The sequence below is a fragment of the Pezoporus flaviventris genome, unplaced genomic scaffold (assembly GCF_033815535.1).
Source record: "Pezoporus flaviventris isolate CSIRO_AGI_PZ_B2104156 unplaced genomic scaffold, CSIRO_AGI_Pfla_v1 ptg000078l, whole genome shotgun sequence".
NCBI lineage: Eukaryota > Metazoa > Chordata > Aves > Psittaciformes > Psittacidae > Pezoporus > Pezoporus flaviventris.
In genome coordinates, this window is record NW_026892626.1 from 9947062 (window position 1) to 9966445 (window position 19384).

Genomic DNA, 19384 nt, shown 5'->3' on the forward strand with positions numbered 1-19384 from the left:
ATTTTTAGCATCAATGACCATCAGTATGTAATTGCCAATGATCTCATGCACGCTCTTGGGTACAGACTGTTCCTTCCCAGTTTGGGAGTATTTGCTTGTTGTTGCTGAATTACAGCGTGTTCACATGCAGAAGAGACCTCACAGTCATTAAAACTCTCCTTGCCAGGGCTCTCGCCATTGAGTACTCAACAGTTAACCTCTCCATGAGGTGGAGTTAGGACAGAAAATTTCTGTTTGTGGAAATCCTTCTTAGACCTGTGTTCCGTGATAAACGGCCACAGTGTCATACTTGATCTTTAAAATGCAGTGCTACAAGTGATGAAAACCCTCTGAGGGTTCCTTTATAATGACTGTGAACTGTGTTGGCTTTCCAAATGTGGGAAAAAAATTACTTTGACCTGATCCTGTGCTTCTCTGTGAGAGTGGGATGACTGTCATTGGTGTTGGGAGCAGTAGGTCAGTACTGGGCTACAGACATGACTTCCCTGGCTGCACAATTTTTGCTATTAGTCCCCAAAGGGAGACCAGTGTCACTCTGGGGTTGCTGCAAAGTCATGTGTGGAATGATGCAGAAAGGGAATGTTTTCCCAGGGCTGTACTGGAAACACATGCTCTTGGGGGGCATGTGTGGAGTTTGACACCTGTAATAGTAACTTTGATGGGGTAGCCTCTCAAATGAATTGTCTTTGGACAGAGCCTCTTCTGATCAGTGTCTGTTCTAGGGAGAATTACTCTATTGCAAAGACCAGAATTGTCTTTTCCATAACAACTTTCTTGTGCCTTCTGTGGACGACATTAAACCTACACAGCAGTGTTAGTTGTGGGTTTGAAAATACAGCTTTCATCTTAGACTGTGGATACATACAGGCTATATTAATAGGCTCTCTGCTGCTAATTTGGTCCCAGTATAGCCTTCCATTTTTTCAGTGTGTTTAGTGTGATTTTCAAGCATGAGGAGAGATAAGGAGGTGTTACTAACCGATAGCTAGACAAGAGGTGGAGAAGATGATGGTTGAAACAGTGAACCAGCTGGTTCTGTCAGAACCAGGAATGCTGGTTTTCAAGACCATCTTTCTATAGGATGACTTTGTCCTGGCATGCATGTCTTAGATATCTGTGGCAAATATAGTCTGCAGTTAATCCAGCACTGTAAAAATGAAATATTGCAGCGCAAGTAAATCCCATCCTCCTGCAGCCAGCTGAAAACCAGATGTGCTGCTTTTGTTTGTACCCCTGAACTTCACAAGTGAGCACAATTTATTGTCAGCAGCTGCTGCTGTTTTAAGCTCAGAGTGCTGAGCTTCATTTCCCCTGCACTGCAGCCGTGTGTGTTCTCCTGTCACGTATGGATCCTCACTTGAAATCGTTGTGCTTTATAAATCTCATTTGTCTTTGGGGAAAGTTACTGTGAGAGAGAAATGCAGATTAAAGGTGTGTGGAGATTTCTGGTTTGGTGGTATTTAACACCTTCATCAACAGGTATGGGATGGCGTGAGGCTGGGTTTGACTGTCCAGCTGTGGTATCTGTTACATGTCATTGTTTTGTAGTGTGTATCTGTAGCTCTTGTTTGGTACAGTTGTTCTACAACTGTGCTTTACTTTTAGTCCTTGCTCCTCCCAAAGAGAAGTCTCTGCAGACACTGGCTGTCCTCTGTCGTGTTCGCTGTCCCTGCGGGCAGGGAAGAGTTACAGCCAAACTCAGTTTTGTGTCTGCCTTTGAAGCATTTAAAATTCATTTGTCTGTTCAGATTCCAGCATGTAGACTTGGAAATGCATTTCCCAGAGGGGGGCAAAGCTCTTGAAGGAGGAAAACAGTTTAAAGAGGTGAACCATACACCAGTAAATCTGCTGTTTACTTTGCATTTTCCTCCTGAGGTTTCATCACAGCTCTGCAGGTCATCAGGAATGCTCTGCTTAAACACCCGTAGCTGCTCCTCTGGTCCTGTGGTTGCTGTGTAGCCTGATCAGACCCTCATGGGCGCAGGGAAGCTAATATGGAGAGTGAAGGTCCCAGCTGAAACATCACATAAGTGTCATGTCAGATGTCATTTGAAACACGAAGAGGCCTGGATCTCATGCTGCCACCTTTGAGAGGTTTGGGTGGGGCAGGAGGGGAGAGCATGGGGCAGGGCCGTGCACTCTGTGTGCCTGTCACTCTGGTTCCAGCCAATGTCTCGTTTGTGGGTAGTAAGAATTGTGACAAAAAGCCACCAACAGTGAAATGTCCTCTCCCTTCCTGCCCCTTCATCAATGTGCCATATGCTGTTCAGATTACGATTAAAATTTTTTAGTTTAAAGACAAAAATAATGTAGCAACAGTCAGGCTGTGGGAGGGAATGTTGCCAGGATACACAGAAATATCCTATTGCAGCATCGCCTTTAGAGACCCTGGAAAGAGTTCAATGAAGAAGACAATTATCTTTTTTCCCCATCGTTGCGGCTAGGTATTTTGGCTCTAAGTTACAGCATGGTGGAACACTCCTGTTACTAATAAGAAGTGCTTTAAACTGTATTAGCAATGAAATAAAGCAAGTGAAAATATACAGGTGGCATCACTAAGCTGAGGTTTTGGAGTTGGCTGAACAACAAAGGGAATATGACAGCTGTCAAACATCTGAAGTCTCAGAGCAGTGGCACTGCAATGGAGATGTTTTGGGTATGATGTTCGTAAGTTTTGCATTTGTCTTGCTTTATTTGCAGTTTGCTGCTGGGTTTGGAGCAGTCCTTTTTTGAAGATACATTGGAGATACAGACTAAGTGAAGGGAGCTGGGCTCTGAAAAGAATTGGTTTGGGGGTTTTTGTTTCATCATTCATGGGAATGAGAGCTGTCTTGAAACTATTTTTTGTTTTCTCTTTGGTGTCCAAAGAAAAGCACTGAAGCTGATGAAGGGTCTAGAGCACAAGTGTTACAAGGAGTGGCTGAGGGAACTGGGTTTTTTTTTAGCCTTGAGAAAAAGGCTTGGGGGAGACCTGATTGTTTTCTACAACTACCTGAAAAGGAGGATGGAGAGAGAGGGGTATCTGTCACTTCTCCCAGGTGACGAGTTATAGGACAAGAGGAAATGCCCTCAGGTTGTGCTGTGGAGGTTTAGATTGGTTATTATGAAAAATTTCTTCACTGGAAAGATTGTCAACAGGCTGCCCAGGGAGGTGGTGGGGTCACCATCCCTGGAGGTATTTAGAAGGTGTGCAGCTGTGGCACTTAGGGACATGGTTTAGTGGTGGACTTGGCAGTGCTGGGTTAACGGTTGAACTTGATGACCTTAAAGGTCTTTTCCAATCTTAACAATTTTGTGATTCTATAAAAAAATTCTATTGTTTGTGCTCCTTAAAAAAAAAAAAAGGACAGAAAAAAAAATTTATTTCATGTGTAGCCTTAAAAATTAGATAGATATGTTCTCCCCAAACATATTTTGATTGCAAACATTTGGGTTTTGTTTTGTGCGTTGTTTGTCTTTGTTTAGAACAGCTCTGCATGCCTCCATGTCTGGCAGCTAAAGCTACTTGTGAGCTGGAGATACTCATGGAGAGAATCACTTCAGTTGCTCACAGAGCCACATCTTCTAATGAATCTCACTGCTGAGCTGCAGAGGTCAAAGTGAGACCTACTCCTTGCATGGCCTTGGATAAGCCATTATCTCCCTCTCCTTCTTCTGTTAAATAGTTCCTCCCAGAAGATGTGTGAGACGTAATCAGCTTATGCTGGTAAAATGTTTTGAATACAAATGGTGGTTCATAGGAGTGGCACCCATCAATCATCCTTAGCAGATGCTGTCCTTTACCAGCCTCTGATTTTTGGTTAGGCCTTTCACAAGTGGAAAGAAAACAGGGCAGATTCAAAAAGTCTATCAGTATTTATACTGTTGTCTTCAGATGTTTTAGTAACAATTCCCCATTGATTTAATCTGCTACTGATCACTTTAATAAATGGAGATACTTCCTTTTCCATGAGTCTAAAAATTGTGTCCCCACTAGCCTGAGGGCTGATTTGTGTGGTTGGAGCAAAGATAGCTCTGCCTTACCCACCCCTTGCTATCAAACAGGCTCCCATTTGAAAATACTCTACACGTATAAGTGCCTTTCAGTTTTGTTCTAGTCTGACACATCTTTTCTAAAGCAGGTTGATATGTTCCCTGTTGTCCTTAGGATGCCTGAGATAATCTTCCTTTTTCTTTGGGGTTGTAAACTTGCTCTGCTGCTGCTGGGATAGGACCAGTTCCCATGATAATAGGTGGAGGCAGGGATGAAATGGTGAAGCAAAACATTATTCTGCATCAGAAAAATGTTTTACGTCCCTTTTCCTTTATATGATACTTTTGAAGTGTTGCAATGTTATGGTCTGTGTACTTGCCAAATGCTGACATATGGGCCTGGCTCTGACACTCCATGAAGCCTGGGTGTCTGTAGCTGCTCATCCTCTCACATGGGGCTGGTTGCTGCCACGGCTTCCTGCTTATGGCAAGGCTGCAGTGCAATTCCTGGGAAACACTTCTCCAGAGTTTTATTATGTAGAAACTCTAAACTTGGTTTGTAGCAGTTACTTTACTGAAAGAAAGCTATAAAGTCATGTGATGCTTTCTGCGGAGGAATTGGGGCAGTTTCTGGGATACCAAACTACGGTCATGAACCCAAGGGGTGAAGGGAAGCATTGTAGGACCTGCTCTTGCTGCATTGGAATCTGTGTCGGTTTTGCCATTGATTTTTGATAGTGTCAGATTGAAGTCTCTGGTTAGTAATTGGTCACAAACCTGTGTAAAACCTCCCTGCTCCATCTGGGATGGGGGCTGGATCCTGGCTTGGTGATAGAGGGATGCAGGCAGAAGTGGTCTGCACAGCTCAGAGGCCTCATGGCTCTATCTTTCTGTTACAGATCCTAACTTCGGGATTTCTTGCAGTATGTTGGATTGTAATTTATGTTTTCATGTAAGAAATGCTTGTATTGCATGGGATGTGTTTATATTTAGTAAGATAATTTTTCTCCCCATTTATAGGATGGCTATTTTTCCCACCGACCGAAAGAGAAAATGCGAACAGACAGCAATAATGAAAATTCAGTCCCCAAGGACTTTGAAAATATTGATAACAGTAACTTTGCTCCCAGGACTCAGAGGCAAAAACACCAGTCTGAGCTGGTGAAAAAACCCCTTAGCAAGCAAAAGGAGCACTTGAGAAAAAAACTGGAAGAGGAGAAGATGAAGAAGAACTTGCTGCTGGGGAAGAACTCAAATGAGGTGGTGCAGTTCAGTGATGACCTGGTCAAAAACAGCAGCAGCAGCAACAGCAACAGCAATTTGAAGGCAATTCACAGATCTTCCAGACACCACCATGTAAAAAAAAAAGGAAACAGCTCCCCTGAACTGACATACGACCAACCACCAAAGTGTGAGGTGACGGGAAAAGAGGCAATCTCAGCCATGTCCCGCTCTAAAACTAAGCAGTGTCGGCAGGAGATCGCAGAGGTGTATTGCCAGCACAAGCACGGGAAGCTGATGCCGGAGAAGGTGACACGGTTTTGTAAGCTGGAGGGTAAGTTGGTAGATGGTGAAGGAGAAATAACATGGTATCTCAGGGGAAGGGTTCAATATAATTGAAATGGCCTTCTGATGAGAAAAATGGCTTTATTGCAGGAATGTGTAATGTACTCAACCTGTGAAAATGAGGAGGGGCTTGAGGATGTTTTCACTGGAGAGTTTTATGGATGTCACAAGATCCTTGGTAGATTTTGTACAGAATTTGTTTCACTTTCACCACGCTGTGACCAAGGTATTCAGCTGCTGTTCTGTTCCTTTTAAATCTGCAGACACAGAAATCTTATTATTCTCTACAGGACTGCATGCTTTTGGGGGATCAGGGAACAGCCATGGTGAATTTGCTAGCCAACAGATGAGTGGCATTGCTGTTATGGCCATATGGCCGTTTTTCTGCCACAGTGGAGTTTTAGCTAATAACCAGCATTGCAAAGAATTTGGATAACCTAGATAATTATCAGAAATATAATATTAAAAATCTCCAAAAGCATGGGAAAAAAAATCCAATATTGTGGATTACTTCTACTTTTAGTGTTCTTCAGTCAGCAAAATAACTTTCAGAATCACTGTGGTAGAGAATCAGTTACCTCTGCTAGCCTAAGCCAAGCTTTGATTTGTTGCTTTTGGTTTCTCCATGCAGTCAGATACATGAGGTATCTTTTGGCTTGCTGTCGGTTTGCATGTGTGAGCCGACCTTCTGCTTTATAAGGAGTACTTCATGTGCCACCATTCATTCAACTGTAAGCTTCCCATACAGAAATTCAAAAGTTCCTATCCTGTAATTGACACTTCAGTCCATGCTTGTAAGGATATGCCAGTGTCTCTGACTGATCTTTCACAAACAAGATGATAGCTTTCTTTGAGATGGTGCAGCAAACATGGTGTTCATGGCCATGAGGGGATCTTTAGTTTCTTTCATTAGGAATAGTACATCCTCTAACCCCCACAGCGTATCTGTTTATTGCACTATCTCAAAGCAGTGGTTACTATTGGATTCAGCGTGGGAGGGAGGAGGATCTGTGTTGCTATTGTCTAAATTAGGAGGCTGAACTCCCTGTACAGACAGTGGAAAAAAGAAGGTGCCCTAGAGGATGTTTCCAAACAAAAGCATCTCACTAGTACAAAGCTTAGGGTTTTAATTTAGATGACAGATACTACCGGGATGAATGGTGTGACCACCCCATTTCCCACCCTAGTGCATCTGTGATCGGTTTTGGTTTGGTTTGGTTTTTTTTACCATGTCACTTCTGGTGTTTTTTCTCCCTTTCTTACCATGGTAATACTCAAAATTGTTCAGCTGGGTGGGGGAACATTGGAGATAAAGACTTAATGGAAGAGGCAGAAGACACTGTGTTCAGTAGGAAGCAGGGAGAGGGGCAGCAAGGGCAGCGCAAGTTGAAGGGAAGATAAAAGAACAGTAGAGAAGTAAGAATTGAGCAAAACCAGACACTGGTGACAGGCTGTGTATCAGTGAGTACACCTGGGAGCACCTGAGGTCACATTGGGGTGCCATTGGGAATCCAGTGCTATAAGCATGTCCTTAGTATCTTTCCCTCTTCTTTCCTAATGACAGGAGAATCAGCTTTGGTCTGTGAGAAGGTTGATGGAGGTCAGTGCTTTGCAGACACTGTCCAATGCTGCTTGGGATCAAGGAGCAGTGTTATGTTACTTGTGTAGGGTAAATGCATCCCATAGACAAATTTGCAAGTGATATCCTGGAGAGAGCTGGAAGATGTGTTGTCATTAGTGCGGGTGCACGCTGCAGCTGTGTGCCATTTTACACACCTGGTAATCTGTTGTATAGAGATGCAGGGTGACTTCTCAGAAGTTTCAAACAACTGCCATTCTTACAAACAGGCTTCTCAATAAATATTTATTTGTTGCTGCTTTTTTTAAATACAGAATTTCCCTCTTATGCCCTGCAGTCAGAATAACAGCATGGTCTTATAACCAAGAACAGTGTCACGTTTTACACTCGAAGCCTTTCAGCATGTACGTGCACTGCAGAGCAGTATGAATGCTTCCACTGCAATAAGATACAGTAAAACATCCAGGAAAACTGGGAGCTTCAAACATGACTAGAGAAATTGAGTAGTTGTCCAAATATGGTTTTATTTTGCAATAAAACATAGTAACAACTATGAAATTTAGTAACAACTCATGAGGCGTGGGTATATACCATGTTATAAACTAAGTATAAAAAGACTGTGGCTACAGTTTTTAGGTTTGCAGTCCTAGAGCTGCATTTAGATTTTTAGGCAGTGATGCTTGTTTTAAAAGAATAATTGAGGGACATCTTAACTTAGCCAGATGGATCCTTGTGGAAAATGTAGACTTTTCTTTGCCTCAAGGTTGTTTCCTCCTCCCCATGCTGACAGATGAACTCAACTGCTTCAGCAGCCAGATTTCCTTGGCAGAAAATCTGGACATCCTTTGTATTATATACAGAGTTGCTCTAGAGCACATTTGGGAGCTTTGCTGTGGGGAAATGATAATGAAGCATGATAATGAATGGGACGCAAGTTGCTTATACAAGAGGTGCCAGTGTGCAAGCAGACTGGGACATCAGACCTATGGAGGAGATCCAGACTTTGAAGTCAGACATTCTCAAATGTCTGAATATAGGACTATCAAGACTGACATGTAGGAACCCCAGAACTGAAGGTGTCCAGTGTCTACCAGAAGGCCTTATATGTATCTAACTAGATAGGTCTTTCAGATTTTACATCCCTGTTAAAGACACACTGCCTGAATTTAAGTCTGTTGTGGTCTCAGGTCTCTCATTCCCACTGCAGAACATAAATGCTGCTGTTGTTCACTCCATATTGGCTCCATCCCTCATCAAAGGTGTCTTCATCAACTCCAGAGGTCTTTTAAGGAGTTGAACTTGGTCAGCAGATGTTTGTGGAGCACTGGCATCATGTGCCAATGTTTTTGGCATGTGTAGAAGTGTATCTGTGAAGCGAGATACAGTCGGTGAAGGCAGGAGTGGAAAAGTAGGTTCAGCACAAGGTTAGATGAGGAAAGGGCAAATCCCATCCTGTGCAAGTTGGGGAGTGGGTACAGAGGGACATCCTTTTGGGGGGAGTTCTTCTTAGGAGACCTGCCCTTGAACAGTTTGTGGGATGGGGCATTCACAACTTCTCTGGGCAGCCTTTTCCAGTGCCGCACCACCCTCATAGTAAAGAATTTCTTCCAAATGTCTAATCTGTATCTGTCATCTGTCAGTTTAAAGCCACTGCCCCTTCTTCTGTCACTGCAGGACATTGTTAAAAAGTCCCTCTCCAGATTTCTTGTCCCATTTAGGCACTGGAAGCAGCTCTAAGGTCTCCCTGGAGCCTTCTCTTCTCCAGGCTGAAAAACCTCAACTCTCTCAGCCTGTCTCCATAGCAGAGGTGCTGCAGCCCTCTGAGCATCTTCATGGCCTCCTCTGGACTTGCTTCGACAGGTCCATGCATGCTTCCTCCTTAGTCATTTGTGCCACATCTGTGAGTCATCGTAGGCACAGTGCCAAGGGCTGTCTGCATCACTTTTCCTCTGGGCTAGCTTCTCTAGGCTGCCCCAGGGGAGATTCTGGCCTAATCATCATTAGTTACCAAACTGGTAAAATCAGCTGGGTTTATGCTTGACCCAGATCCATGGCCAGATAGGCCAAGAGTACGTAACAGGGTTTTTTTGAGGGGTGTTTTCTAAAATGTAGTTCTGGCAAAAGAAAAGTCCCCAGGAAAGCAGAGAACCTCAAGTGAGCCTGATTTATTTCCCCTTGGCTCTTCTGTTGTCTTTTCTTACTTTATAAATCAAATAGGTTTTCTGCTACCTTCATCCCTGTGGGGTAAACCCAGCTCATAAATAAAGTAGAAAAATAATCAAGCTACCCTCATTCCACATCACTCATCCACACTGAAAGAGTATTTTGCAGATTAGACTGCTTTCTCCCTCGTTGCTTATTGATAATGCTGCTCTGGCACATTGAGGCAAGAGTTTTTGGTTTCTTACTGGCTGCTGAGAAGAAAATTTTCTGTTTCATTTAAGAAAACACAGCCTTCTTCTGTTTTTCAAACTGAGTAAAAAGGGCTCTGGTGCTCTGTTTACTGAATAATATGCACAGGTAATAGCAAACTATGTCTATGATGTTTTTTTCTGACTACTTCAAAGCACTCAGAAAAGAAATACTCAGAAAGAGGTATGATTTGCAGGAAGGGAGAGGATAAGCCACTAAGATGCCTAATACTTACGGAGTGGAGCACAGCAGTCCTTCAAGGCATGGGAATGAGAGCATCTTTTATATAATGTTAAAAGAATGGGAGCTGTAATGAAGCAAATGGAGAATTCCATCCGCTCAACATGCACGTGGATGTGCATAGTGACATGTTTAGCTTTCCCATTTTTGGCAGTGTATCTTTAGACTCACTGAGTTTGATCTAAAGATTATTGAACCCCAAATTTATCTCTTTCTCCTGGTTTCAGGATTCCAAGTGGCACTGGCAGCTGCTGCTTTTCTCTGTGTTTAATCTCTTAGTGTGACAGAGCCACTGCAGTGAGCTATACACAGTTTAAGTAGCATGTAAGAGCCACATGCAGCCCAGCCAGCGTTTTAATTTGCTGTACCACAGATGACTCTGGTTGCAATAAATTTACTGTGAGTAGACTAATTGCAAAATAACCCTAATTGAGTAGTTATCAGTGAGCAACATCCTGTGGAACAAAACTGCTTACAATTAATAGCATTTAAGCCATACGCCTGTATTCTGCAGAGCACTAAAATGTAATTACACCATGTACAGAGATTGTGTTCTGTTCTGGAAACCATGTTTCCAGCACTTCTTCCATTATAAGTACTGTTTTAAGATTCAGTACTTGCATTTTAAGCAAAATGAGTTTGTGAAATAAGTGGTGTGTCTCCTCTCCCCTTACATGTGTAAAGCAGAACCAACTCTAATCAGTGAAGCTATGGTGCTGTATGGAGAAAAATTAGATCTCAGGAAGAATGTATGTTTCCAGTGATTCTCAAATTAAGTATTATTATGGCCATATGTGCAAGTTTGGATAGTTTAAACTAGGATTCAAGTAATGAAAAGGTACTTCATTGTCTTGGCTGAAGATGGACCCTGCCTCATTGCATGAATGAGAACTGGACTATATCACAGCTGCAGTGTAAAGGACAGGAGACTGGTGTTTATCAGTTGCGGGTGAACTGGTGGTGTTGTGGAGCTGAGGGATTCTTTTTCCTAAAATAAAGCCACTATGAGCACAGGCTGGCTCTGTCAGCACTGTCTTGCATGGTTTCAGCTTCAGTTTTAGAAGAAAGTCAGTGAGGGGAAAACTGTTGGATGTCTATATCAGTTAATGCGTTCATTTAAATACAGACGATTCCTGTCTAGATCATCTGCAAGTTCAGAAGTGGGGGATTGAAATCAGACTGCTGTTCCCCCGTTTTTTCCATGTGATGCTACTGTCTGGTCATGTTTCTCCACATTAGGCCCTAGTCTGGTCACTTATGGATCTGGTGGCTGCAGAGGTGGTGCAGGTGGCCTAGCAGGTCAGAGCAGAGACTTGCAGAAAATCATCTTGACAAGTGGCATCTTAAGGAAATGCCGAGAGAAATGCTTGACACAGGGAACAGAGGGCAGAAGGACTGGGAAAAATTATGGTCAGGAGCCCTGGTTCTCACCAAGCCTCTGTTTTGGAAAATTATGTTGGTTTATGGAGCATTAAAGGGGGAGCATGGGCAAGCATGGGAGAGGATAATGGCTGAGCATGTCCTCTGCAAACCTCCTGGGAAGAGACCATAAGGGTAGCAGAAGTTCAGTGACTATTTTGATAAAGATTACTGCCTATGTACAGAGATGAAAGAAAAGTACTTAAGTGATCCCTAATGCTTCCCAGTGATCCTGAAATGTGTGGACAGAGTGTCAGCAGGGAGAGCCAAATACAACTATGGCTGGAGAAAATTACTGGTACAGTGGTATCAGCTGGGAGAGGAACAAGAAAGGGAAAAAAAAAACCAAACCCAGAACTCCTTAAAATCCAGCAACAAACCCCAAAAACTGGACAAAAAAGAACAAAAACCCCCTCAAAACCCAAAACAAAACCACGAAACCCAACCTCCATCTGTCGCAGGGGAAACTGAAGCCATACTGGCTGTCATGTTTTTTTTTTCATATAAAATAGGTGTTGGACCTCTGCAGTGGTTTCAGTAGACAGATGTTTAATAGGAAACATGACATCTAATTCTCTTACTTTTATTCAATGCTAAGCAAGAAGCTGTGCTACATAAATGTACAGTACCACTGAACTGAGCTTGGGTTAAGGTTGCACAAGAAGCGTCAATGTTACATTCTCTGTTAATTTGGCTTTGCAACCGTAACAGAGCTGTGCTAGTGCCTTTGTTACGTACTGATTGTAAGCAGGCAACAGCAACTTTCGGATTTGATTTTTGGTTTAGGCCTAAAACGTCACACGAGGCAATTGCTGGGGCTGATGCACTAGAAATTCAGCTCTGCCTTTCTAACCATTGCACTTCTCTAAGTACCGTTACTTAGCAAAGTAATGCTCTGTTTTCATAGGAATCTACAATCAATGAACTGTTATTTGGAGAATAGGGTAATGTCCTGTCCCAGAAATCCTATGCTAGCTGCAGCTCAAGGCTGCCACAGTTTAGTTTGAAGTGGGTGCACTGACTGTATTACTTTTGGAATGATCAGGGGGAGATGTCTTGACTCTTAATTGCCTCCTCCTGAGCCGGGGCAAAGAATGTTCCTCTTCGTGACCTCTTGAAAAGGATGCCTTAACTGTTTACAGAGTTTGTTACAGGATTTAGTGTCTAGTTAAAGGGAGTGCACCTCTTTTCAGGCAGGTGTTTGAAAGGGTACATTTAATTGGTGTATTTCAGGAGTCACTGGACTTAACAAGACCAGTGGCTGTTTTGTAATGTCTTTCTGTGGAAATAAAGAAGAGTTGTTTAAGGGGTCTACTCTGAATTAAAATGCCAACAGTCTAGGCATGAAGCCAGTCTTACAGGACATTAATGCCATTTCAAGACTCTAAACCATAATTCAGTTGTTTCTATTGCACATATTTCTTATGCAGAAGGTAGTTTTAAAACATCAGTCTTTTTTCTCCCTGGGTAATCATGACTTCTATAGAAAAAGTGAATGACAAGAATCTGTAGCTGAGCAACCTTGGAGAAGATTTTTAAATTGCTCAGTGTATATTTAGTCTTCCAAATAAACTCTCATCTTTGATGGCTTGAGAGCATTTTAGAAATGAATAGCCCTGATTCCCTGCTCACACTATTTTAATATCCATGGAATGTCACTGATTTATCATCTAGTTGTGTCAAAGTTCTTTCTGATTGGCACCTTCGTAAAGAACAGCAGAATACTCCCAACTCCCAGTATCAACTGTTGTCACCATTGGGCTTAGTTGAATGCACATGAAACTCTGAAGTATCATGTTTGCAGTTTTACTGTGAAATAAGATACTGGTTTTAACTGGCCCTGCTGAAAGGTCCATGGCAAAAGTCCATTGCTTTCCTTTGCTAGTTTTCTTATCAGCCTCCCAGGAAGCTAAAGAAATTTTCAGTCCTTTCTCTTAGAGCTTGCTGAAGCTGAATTATCACTGCCATCTCTTGTGAGAGCATTGGCAGTACTCCAGTGTCTGCATTCCTCTTCTATACCACCTCCTCTTAGGCTGCTACAATATTCCTGGCCATTAAAAGTTTTGAATAGAAACCCTTCTACCTCCAAGTGTCTAGAGAAAGGAGAGTAGGTGCAGTTAGGCTGTCAATGGGTGGTACATGTTAAGCCCGTTGGTGAGCTTATAAAGGCTTGGTTCAGACTTTGGGTTCAGGTTTCCTGTTCATCATTACTGCATATACATGCTGGCTGTGCTTTAGGGGGACCAAGTTATTCTCCACAGGTGGTGAAATGCAGCCATAACTCTTAACACTTCACGCATTTATGGGTACTGCCTTTGAGTTATGCCAGGAGTTTAAGGGAAAAAAAGCCTGTGTCCTCATGAATCAACAGCATTTATTTAGACACCACTCTCCTTCCTTTGCGTTATTCCCTGAGCAATCAGTACCATGGCAAATGAAGATTCCTGCAGGAGGACACCCTCTGACGTCTGTCATGCTGATGTTTTGGGGGCCAGCTTTGTGAGTTTGAACATGAAATCTTTATAATACCAGAAAGGTAACACATCATCCTAGTGTGGATCAGCTTAAAGAAGCTCATCTACAGACCTCATTTCCCTCTTTCTTAAAAACTCCTCTGGCTTGTGTTTGCTTATTTTAGTGACCAGTTGTCCTTGAGGCAGGATAGTCTGCAACAGTTGTAGGTCTTGTCAGGGAGCACTACCAAAAAAAGAAAGCTGTCTGTTGAAAGGATCTTTTCTCTATAAAACATGTTGGAAACCTCACTACTCAACTGAAGTTCAAGGCAGCCCTCCATGTAACTAGATTATAATTGTCTTACTCTCTTTGTTGCAAGGTGATTGCTTCTCTCTTGTGAAGACTTTCTTGCCCAAACTAATGGTGAAGTGGTTTTTTGAAGCCTTGATTCATTTGTAGAGCTCCTTAAAAGCTGTAAGAGAAACACTTTGCTGGTGAGAATGCTAGTGACCAGCTGTAAATAGCAGCTTAAGCAGTCTTGCTGCTTACTCACCAGTGTTTTTAATTGGATCTGAAGGTTTCCATGCATCCAGTGGATATTACCATTTGTGGAGTCTTTTAAACCATGCTACTCTTAGACCAAAAACTTCGGTGTATGCAGTGTGTTACTGTGCTGCATAATATTGTTGAGCTTGACAGTAGCATGACTAAACAGAACCATACATTTTCATGTTCTCCATCTATTTGTAGGCTGTGATTCATCCTGGGTAATTTACTGAATAGTGGGGAGGAAAAGGGAATTTTAACAGAGGAATTTACTGCAATATATGGTTTGCCCATTTATACTTTCTCTCTTGCATGGAACCTAGGTGTAGGTGCTCTGAGAGAATTTAACTAAGATATCTGTAAATCTTGGAACAGGTTTGAGGCTCTATCCCTAACTCATTCTCTTTGAGAGAGTGTCGTGTTCTTTGGCTGCTTACTCAAAAACATTGTAAGGAATGTACTCCCTTACAGAAGGGAAAAGTGGAGAGGAGAATGCTGCCTGGCTTGGTTGCCCACTTTGCCAGAGTAAGCAAATGGCTGGGATTAATCATGAATAGAGCTTCCGGGATTAATTGTGAATAAAACTTCTACGTAACGTACACTGAATTTGCCAAGCCCCAGCAGAGGGAGGCTGTGTGGAGCTGATGTGTTTCTGTAAATAAATCTACCATGTTCTGCCGGGAGATGAATGCAAACCCATGCTTTCCATGAAATATTAAGAGCAAATTCGGCTAGAGGTTTAACTGATGTGTATTGCACTAGCTTTGGCGATCTCAATTAAATGATGTCTTATGTCAGGAACTTTATTCAGTAACCTTTATCAGGCACCTTAAAGTGCCTCTATGTACATCTATCTCCACAAATTTAAGATTGCTGAGGAAAAAGAAGACAATTTTGTTCCTACAGGAGCAAGCTAAAAAAAGACGTGTTCAGGGCTGGGAATTTTTGTTTTACCAGTCAATGGAACTTTATGGTCCAAAGCAAAGCACACCCATCCAGTATTCTGGGAATAAAAACAGTTCTATGGCAGTTCTGATTCTGAAAATGTTCTACCATCAGATCCCTGAAAAACAAATGGGAAAATTGCTTCTGTCAGGAGTACTACAAGGAGGCTTCAGACATCTCTGGTATTCTTCACCTAGTCAGCAAAAAAGAGATCTATTCAAAATGGTCCACCTCTGGATCTTCTTAATAAGAACTCCCATTAGATTCAACTCCATCGTTTACAATGAAAACGCTGCAGTTAACACGCAAGTTAATGTGGTTTCATTTCTTGTTTATGGCCGTTTATTTCATCACTTTGTGACCATTTGTGACCGTTTGCCAAACCTGCAGACAGGATCATGTTTATGTTTTTCTTGACTTTCGCTTTCTATTACTGCAGACCTCAAAAATTTAGGAAAGAAATAAGACTGTTAGAGAGCCCCAGTGCAAGCTTGAAGTGGCTCAGAGAGTTCTGTTGGAATCCATCCAAACAGAAGCCTCATTTAGAAGAAGAAAAAAAAAAAAAGGAACGAAAGATTCTCTTCTTGTCCCTATGATGAAAGGGTATTTTTCAAAGTCTGTTTATTACACTGTCACCTGGGGATGTGATTACTCAGAAGTCATTAGAGAGCTCCCAACTAAATAGCGACAGCAAGAATATGCTCCATTATGCTGTATCACAGGCCAAAGATATAAGCACTAACTAGAAAGTAAGCCCTAGACTGGTACTGTGGAAACTTGGGTCTCATTCCTTGATGTTTAACAGGCTTGTTAGGATACATCTGACAACTCATGCCATGTATAGACCAGGGATAACAGGTACTTAGCTCCATTGCAGATATATGCAGAGGAGAAATGGTGTGTGGTAGTATCGTTGTTAGCTTATTTTAGTGATTTTAAAATCCTGTTTATCAAGAGAATTAGAAATAATTTTGTTACAAAAAACTAACTTCTTCTGAGTCCCCTAAAGGAGTTTGTCGAATGAAAGAATCTTTAAGCTGGGAAATGGCAACTGAGGTTCTCTGAAGAAATTTAATATAAGCTCTAAAACCTATGGTTCTATCCCTGAAACACAATGGTGTTTTGCTGGGGAAATGAGGGTAGGCCAGGAGCAGTCCAGCTGTAGGTCCAGTCTGACTTACTCTACCTTCATCGACTTTGTTAACACATCACTGGTGGTGGTTCTCCAGCTTTGAACCGTAGCAGTGTACAACAGTGAAATCAGAGAAAATGTTTTCAGTGATGATTCTCCTCAATTTTTATCTGTTCAGCTCAGCAGCTTCGACCTGGTACAGGAGCTTGTGTGTGATGGCTGCTTGATGGCTACTGTAAGAGATGTCATGTAGTGCTTCTGCATGAGAGACATGGGAAAAGCACAATAGTAACTTCTCTTGATCTGGTAGCTATTAGTATGATATTTTTGCACCAAAGTGGATCTGTTCTCTTTATTTCAGGGTGGCTAGGAAGGGGACTGTGGTTTTATTTATATATTTCAAAGACTGCCCAGTACCATATTAGTTTCCAGAGTGAATTTCCTAAGGTAAAGTGACAAAAGAGTAATTTTTCATTATGAATCAGCTGTCCATGAAAGATTGGATTTAGGTCAGAATTTATTACCCTATGGAACTGACGCCAATATTTAACTAATGTCAGCTCTCTTGATATTAGAGAATTTTAATGGCTGTGCAATTTTAGTCAATGATGAAGTTATTTCAGTTGTATAGTATATGTCTAGGCAATTTGATATACAGAGCCTCGAGATGAAAATTGGATAAACATGGAAAATGGTGATTGATTGGTGGATGGTTGCAATAATGTCTGCCTTGATATACTTTTTATTGTTAAATTATTTATCTAATGCAATCTCCTACACTTTTAGGAGTCTTTAAGTTGGCATTAAATCGATGTTTAAATCTTCACAGGCAGAAAGGCCTCATAACTCAAACTGAGAAATATCTTCTAATATATCAGGAGGAATAATGATCCATCTTAATATCTGAAAGTAGGAAAGATACTATTCTTTCTGTTTGCTATGAATCCCTGTAGAAGGACTGAGCCATAAACTGGAAGAATTAAGATTAAGAGTCAGAAAAAATATTAGAAAGAAAAAGACTAGTAGTAGTTTGGGAAAATTAAGAGCAAATTCTGTTGCTTTGAAAGATGACTAAAAATTCACACCAGGACTGATTGGAATAGGTCATCCCACGATGACATTCCCATGTTGGTTCTCCCACACAAAGCCTCCTGGAGGCGAAGAGAAGAACCACAATTACTTTCTATGCCAAGGCCTATTGAGCATCTACTCCAGGTAACGGCATGTGCCTTTGACTGATTTGTGCTCGGGGTGTGGAAGTCCCGTGGTGAATCAGTGGAATAGAAACATGTGGCCTTGGAAGAGCAGAAAACAAAACCACAGGATGGCATTTGGATTTGTCCCTTGGAACGGGTAAGTAAGACTGATCCCATGCAAATGGCCATCAAAACAGCCCATATATTATGAGGCCTTGGTGTGCTTGTGCTCTGCCCTGTGTGTCCTCTTGCCTATAGTTTGTCTAAATACAGATTAATAATTTTGTATTGCATTGTCCAGAAAACAGTTTAGATAACTTGTTGGGTTTTTTTTCTTTTCTTATCTTCCAAGTGTCACATGGCAAGAACCTGGATTATTTATCTAGAAGACAGATAATAGGATCAGTAAGCACAGCTAAAGCTGCTTTTTTGCTGCAAAATATACCAGTTGAAGGCCTGGAAAGAAATATTAAGCACAGCCAATAGACAAAAAAACAAAACAAAACCCCAAACCTAAATCCTCAATCAGACAGTAACAAAACCTAGTGAAGATTGACTGGGAAGAGCGAGTTCCTTTCTGTCTCAAAGGTGATGATGTTATTGAACACTAATGCTGGAATTTCCTTTGCATACTATGAGGTTTTTGGTGGTTTAGGTAGAGATGGGAAAAAATTATCCTATGTAGAAATAGGATTTCCAAATGAATTTTCATCTTCAGCATTACAAGTTTATTTCAACCTATATCTGAAACCATCCAACTGCAAAGCTGCCCTAAATAAACCTTCAGTGCTTCCTGAGTTTGTCCAGAATTCACGCAGAATGTGAAAACCTGGCATCGTCCCTGAATAAAACACTTCAAAGATGATGAAACGTATTTCGTCAGTTGCATAAATCTTGAGTAGGAATGATTGTGATTTGACAATTTTACTGATCTTGGTTGAGAATTGAAAATTATAATTGTTAGTTGGCCTAAATTGGTGTAGCTTCATTTGGATAAAGCAGTGAACCTAACTAACCCTGCAGCTTTTCTTAAATGCCATCATCTTCCTTTGGAACAGCATTTGCCTATGCTGAGGCAAAATGTAGAAAATCCTCTATTTCTTCAGATTAATTGGATTAAGCTGGACTGGAAATTGCGTAATGCTGCACAGTAGGCATTTAGCATCCCTAAAACTTCAAGCTTCAAAGAGCAGCTTCCCTAGGAGTTCAGGCTCCCTACCTGGGCTTGTTTATTGCTTTGAACATGCAGACATACTTTTATGATTCATAATCATCCATAAAAATTCAGCTGTTATTTAAAATGCTCTGTTGGGAAGGCTCAGTAGTTATTAATTAATAATGCATCACTAAAGCAACCAAAAGGTAGGTAAAGATGCAGTTAGAAGTATTGGCTGGGTCTCTGCTGCCTTCAAAATTGTATTCATGTCTTGTTTCCCCAGGGTTACCTTGTTGGTGTGCGCTGACTCTTCATACTTGGTTAGAAAGTACTGACTGATGCATGAATATGTTCATAACTAAAAGTAAATTAAAATGCATGGTAGCATGCTGGTGTGGGTTAGGAGGTATAAACACTCTTAACGTGACACCAGGAAGTTCTGAGAACACAAAACCATGCAGTAATATCTTTGAAATGCAGAAGATGTAAGGCTACAGTGTTGCCACTGTGTGACAGTGCTGGGGAGAATCAACAGAGTGCAAGTCAGTGCAAACGTGGTGTAAGTGGGGTTAAGAGTTACACCAGCTGAATGCTGCTGCTTCTGAAGAGAAAGGATGAACTATTTGCAGATTTCAGATTTCCTATTCCCTCTGCTGGCTCAGAGTTGAGCTCTATTTAGCAATATTTTGTTCACATTTTACTTCCATGCTGATTACCACATTTGCGTCCTATTTTTGTGTCATAATTGGTCATCTGGAAAACTTACT

The 19384-nt window shown here is 41.6% G+C and overlaps 1 protein-coding gene across 6 annotated transcripts in view; it reads left to right on the forward strand.

Annotated features, from left to right (window-relative positions):
• The window catches only part of XYLT1 (xylosyltransferase 1), a 192751-nt gene that overhangs the window by 95062 nt on the left and 78305 nt on the right, over positions 1-19384 (forward strand). For 5 of the 6 annotated variants that reach the window (XM_061474259.1, XM_061474258.1, XM_061474260.1 and 2 more), the window contains one exon: positions 4993-5527. In XM_061474259.1, coding sequence (XP_061330243.1) covers positions 4993-5527 — 535 coding nt within the window. Of the gene's footprint in view, positions 1-2467; positions 2657-4992; positions 5528-19384 lie in introns of those variants that run through there. The other variant, XM_061474261.1, reaches the window with a different exon arrangement.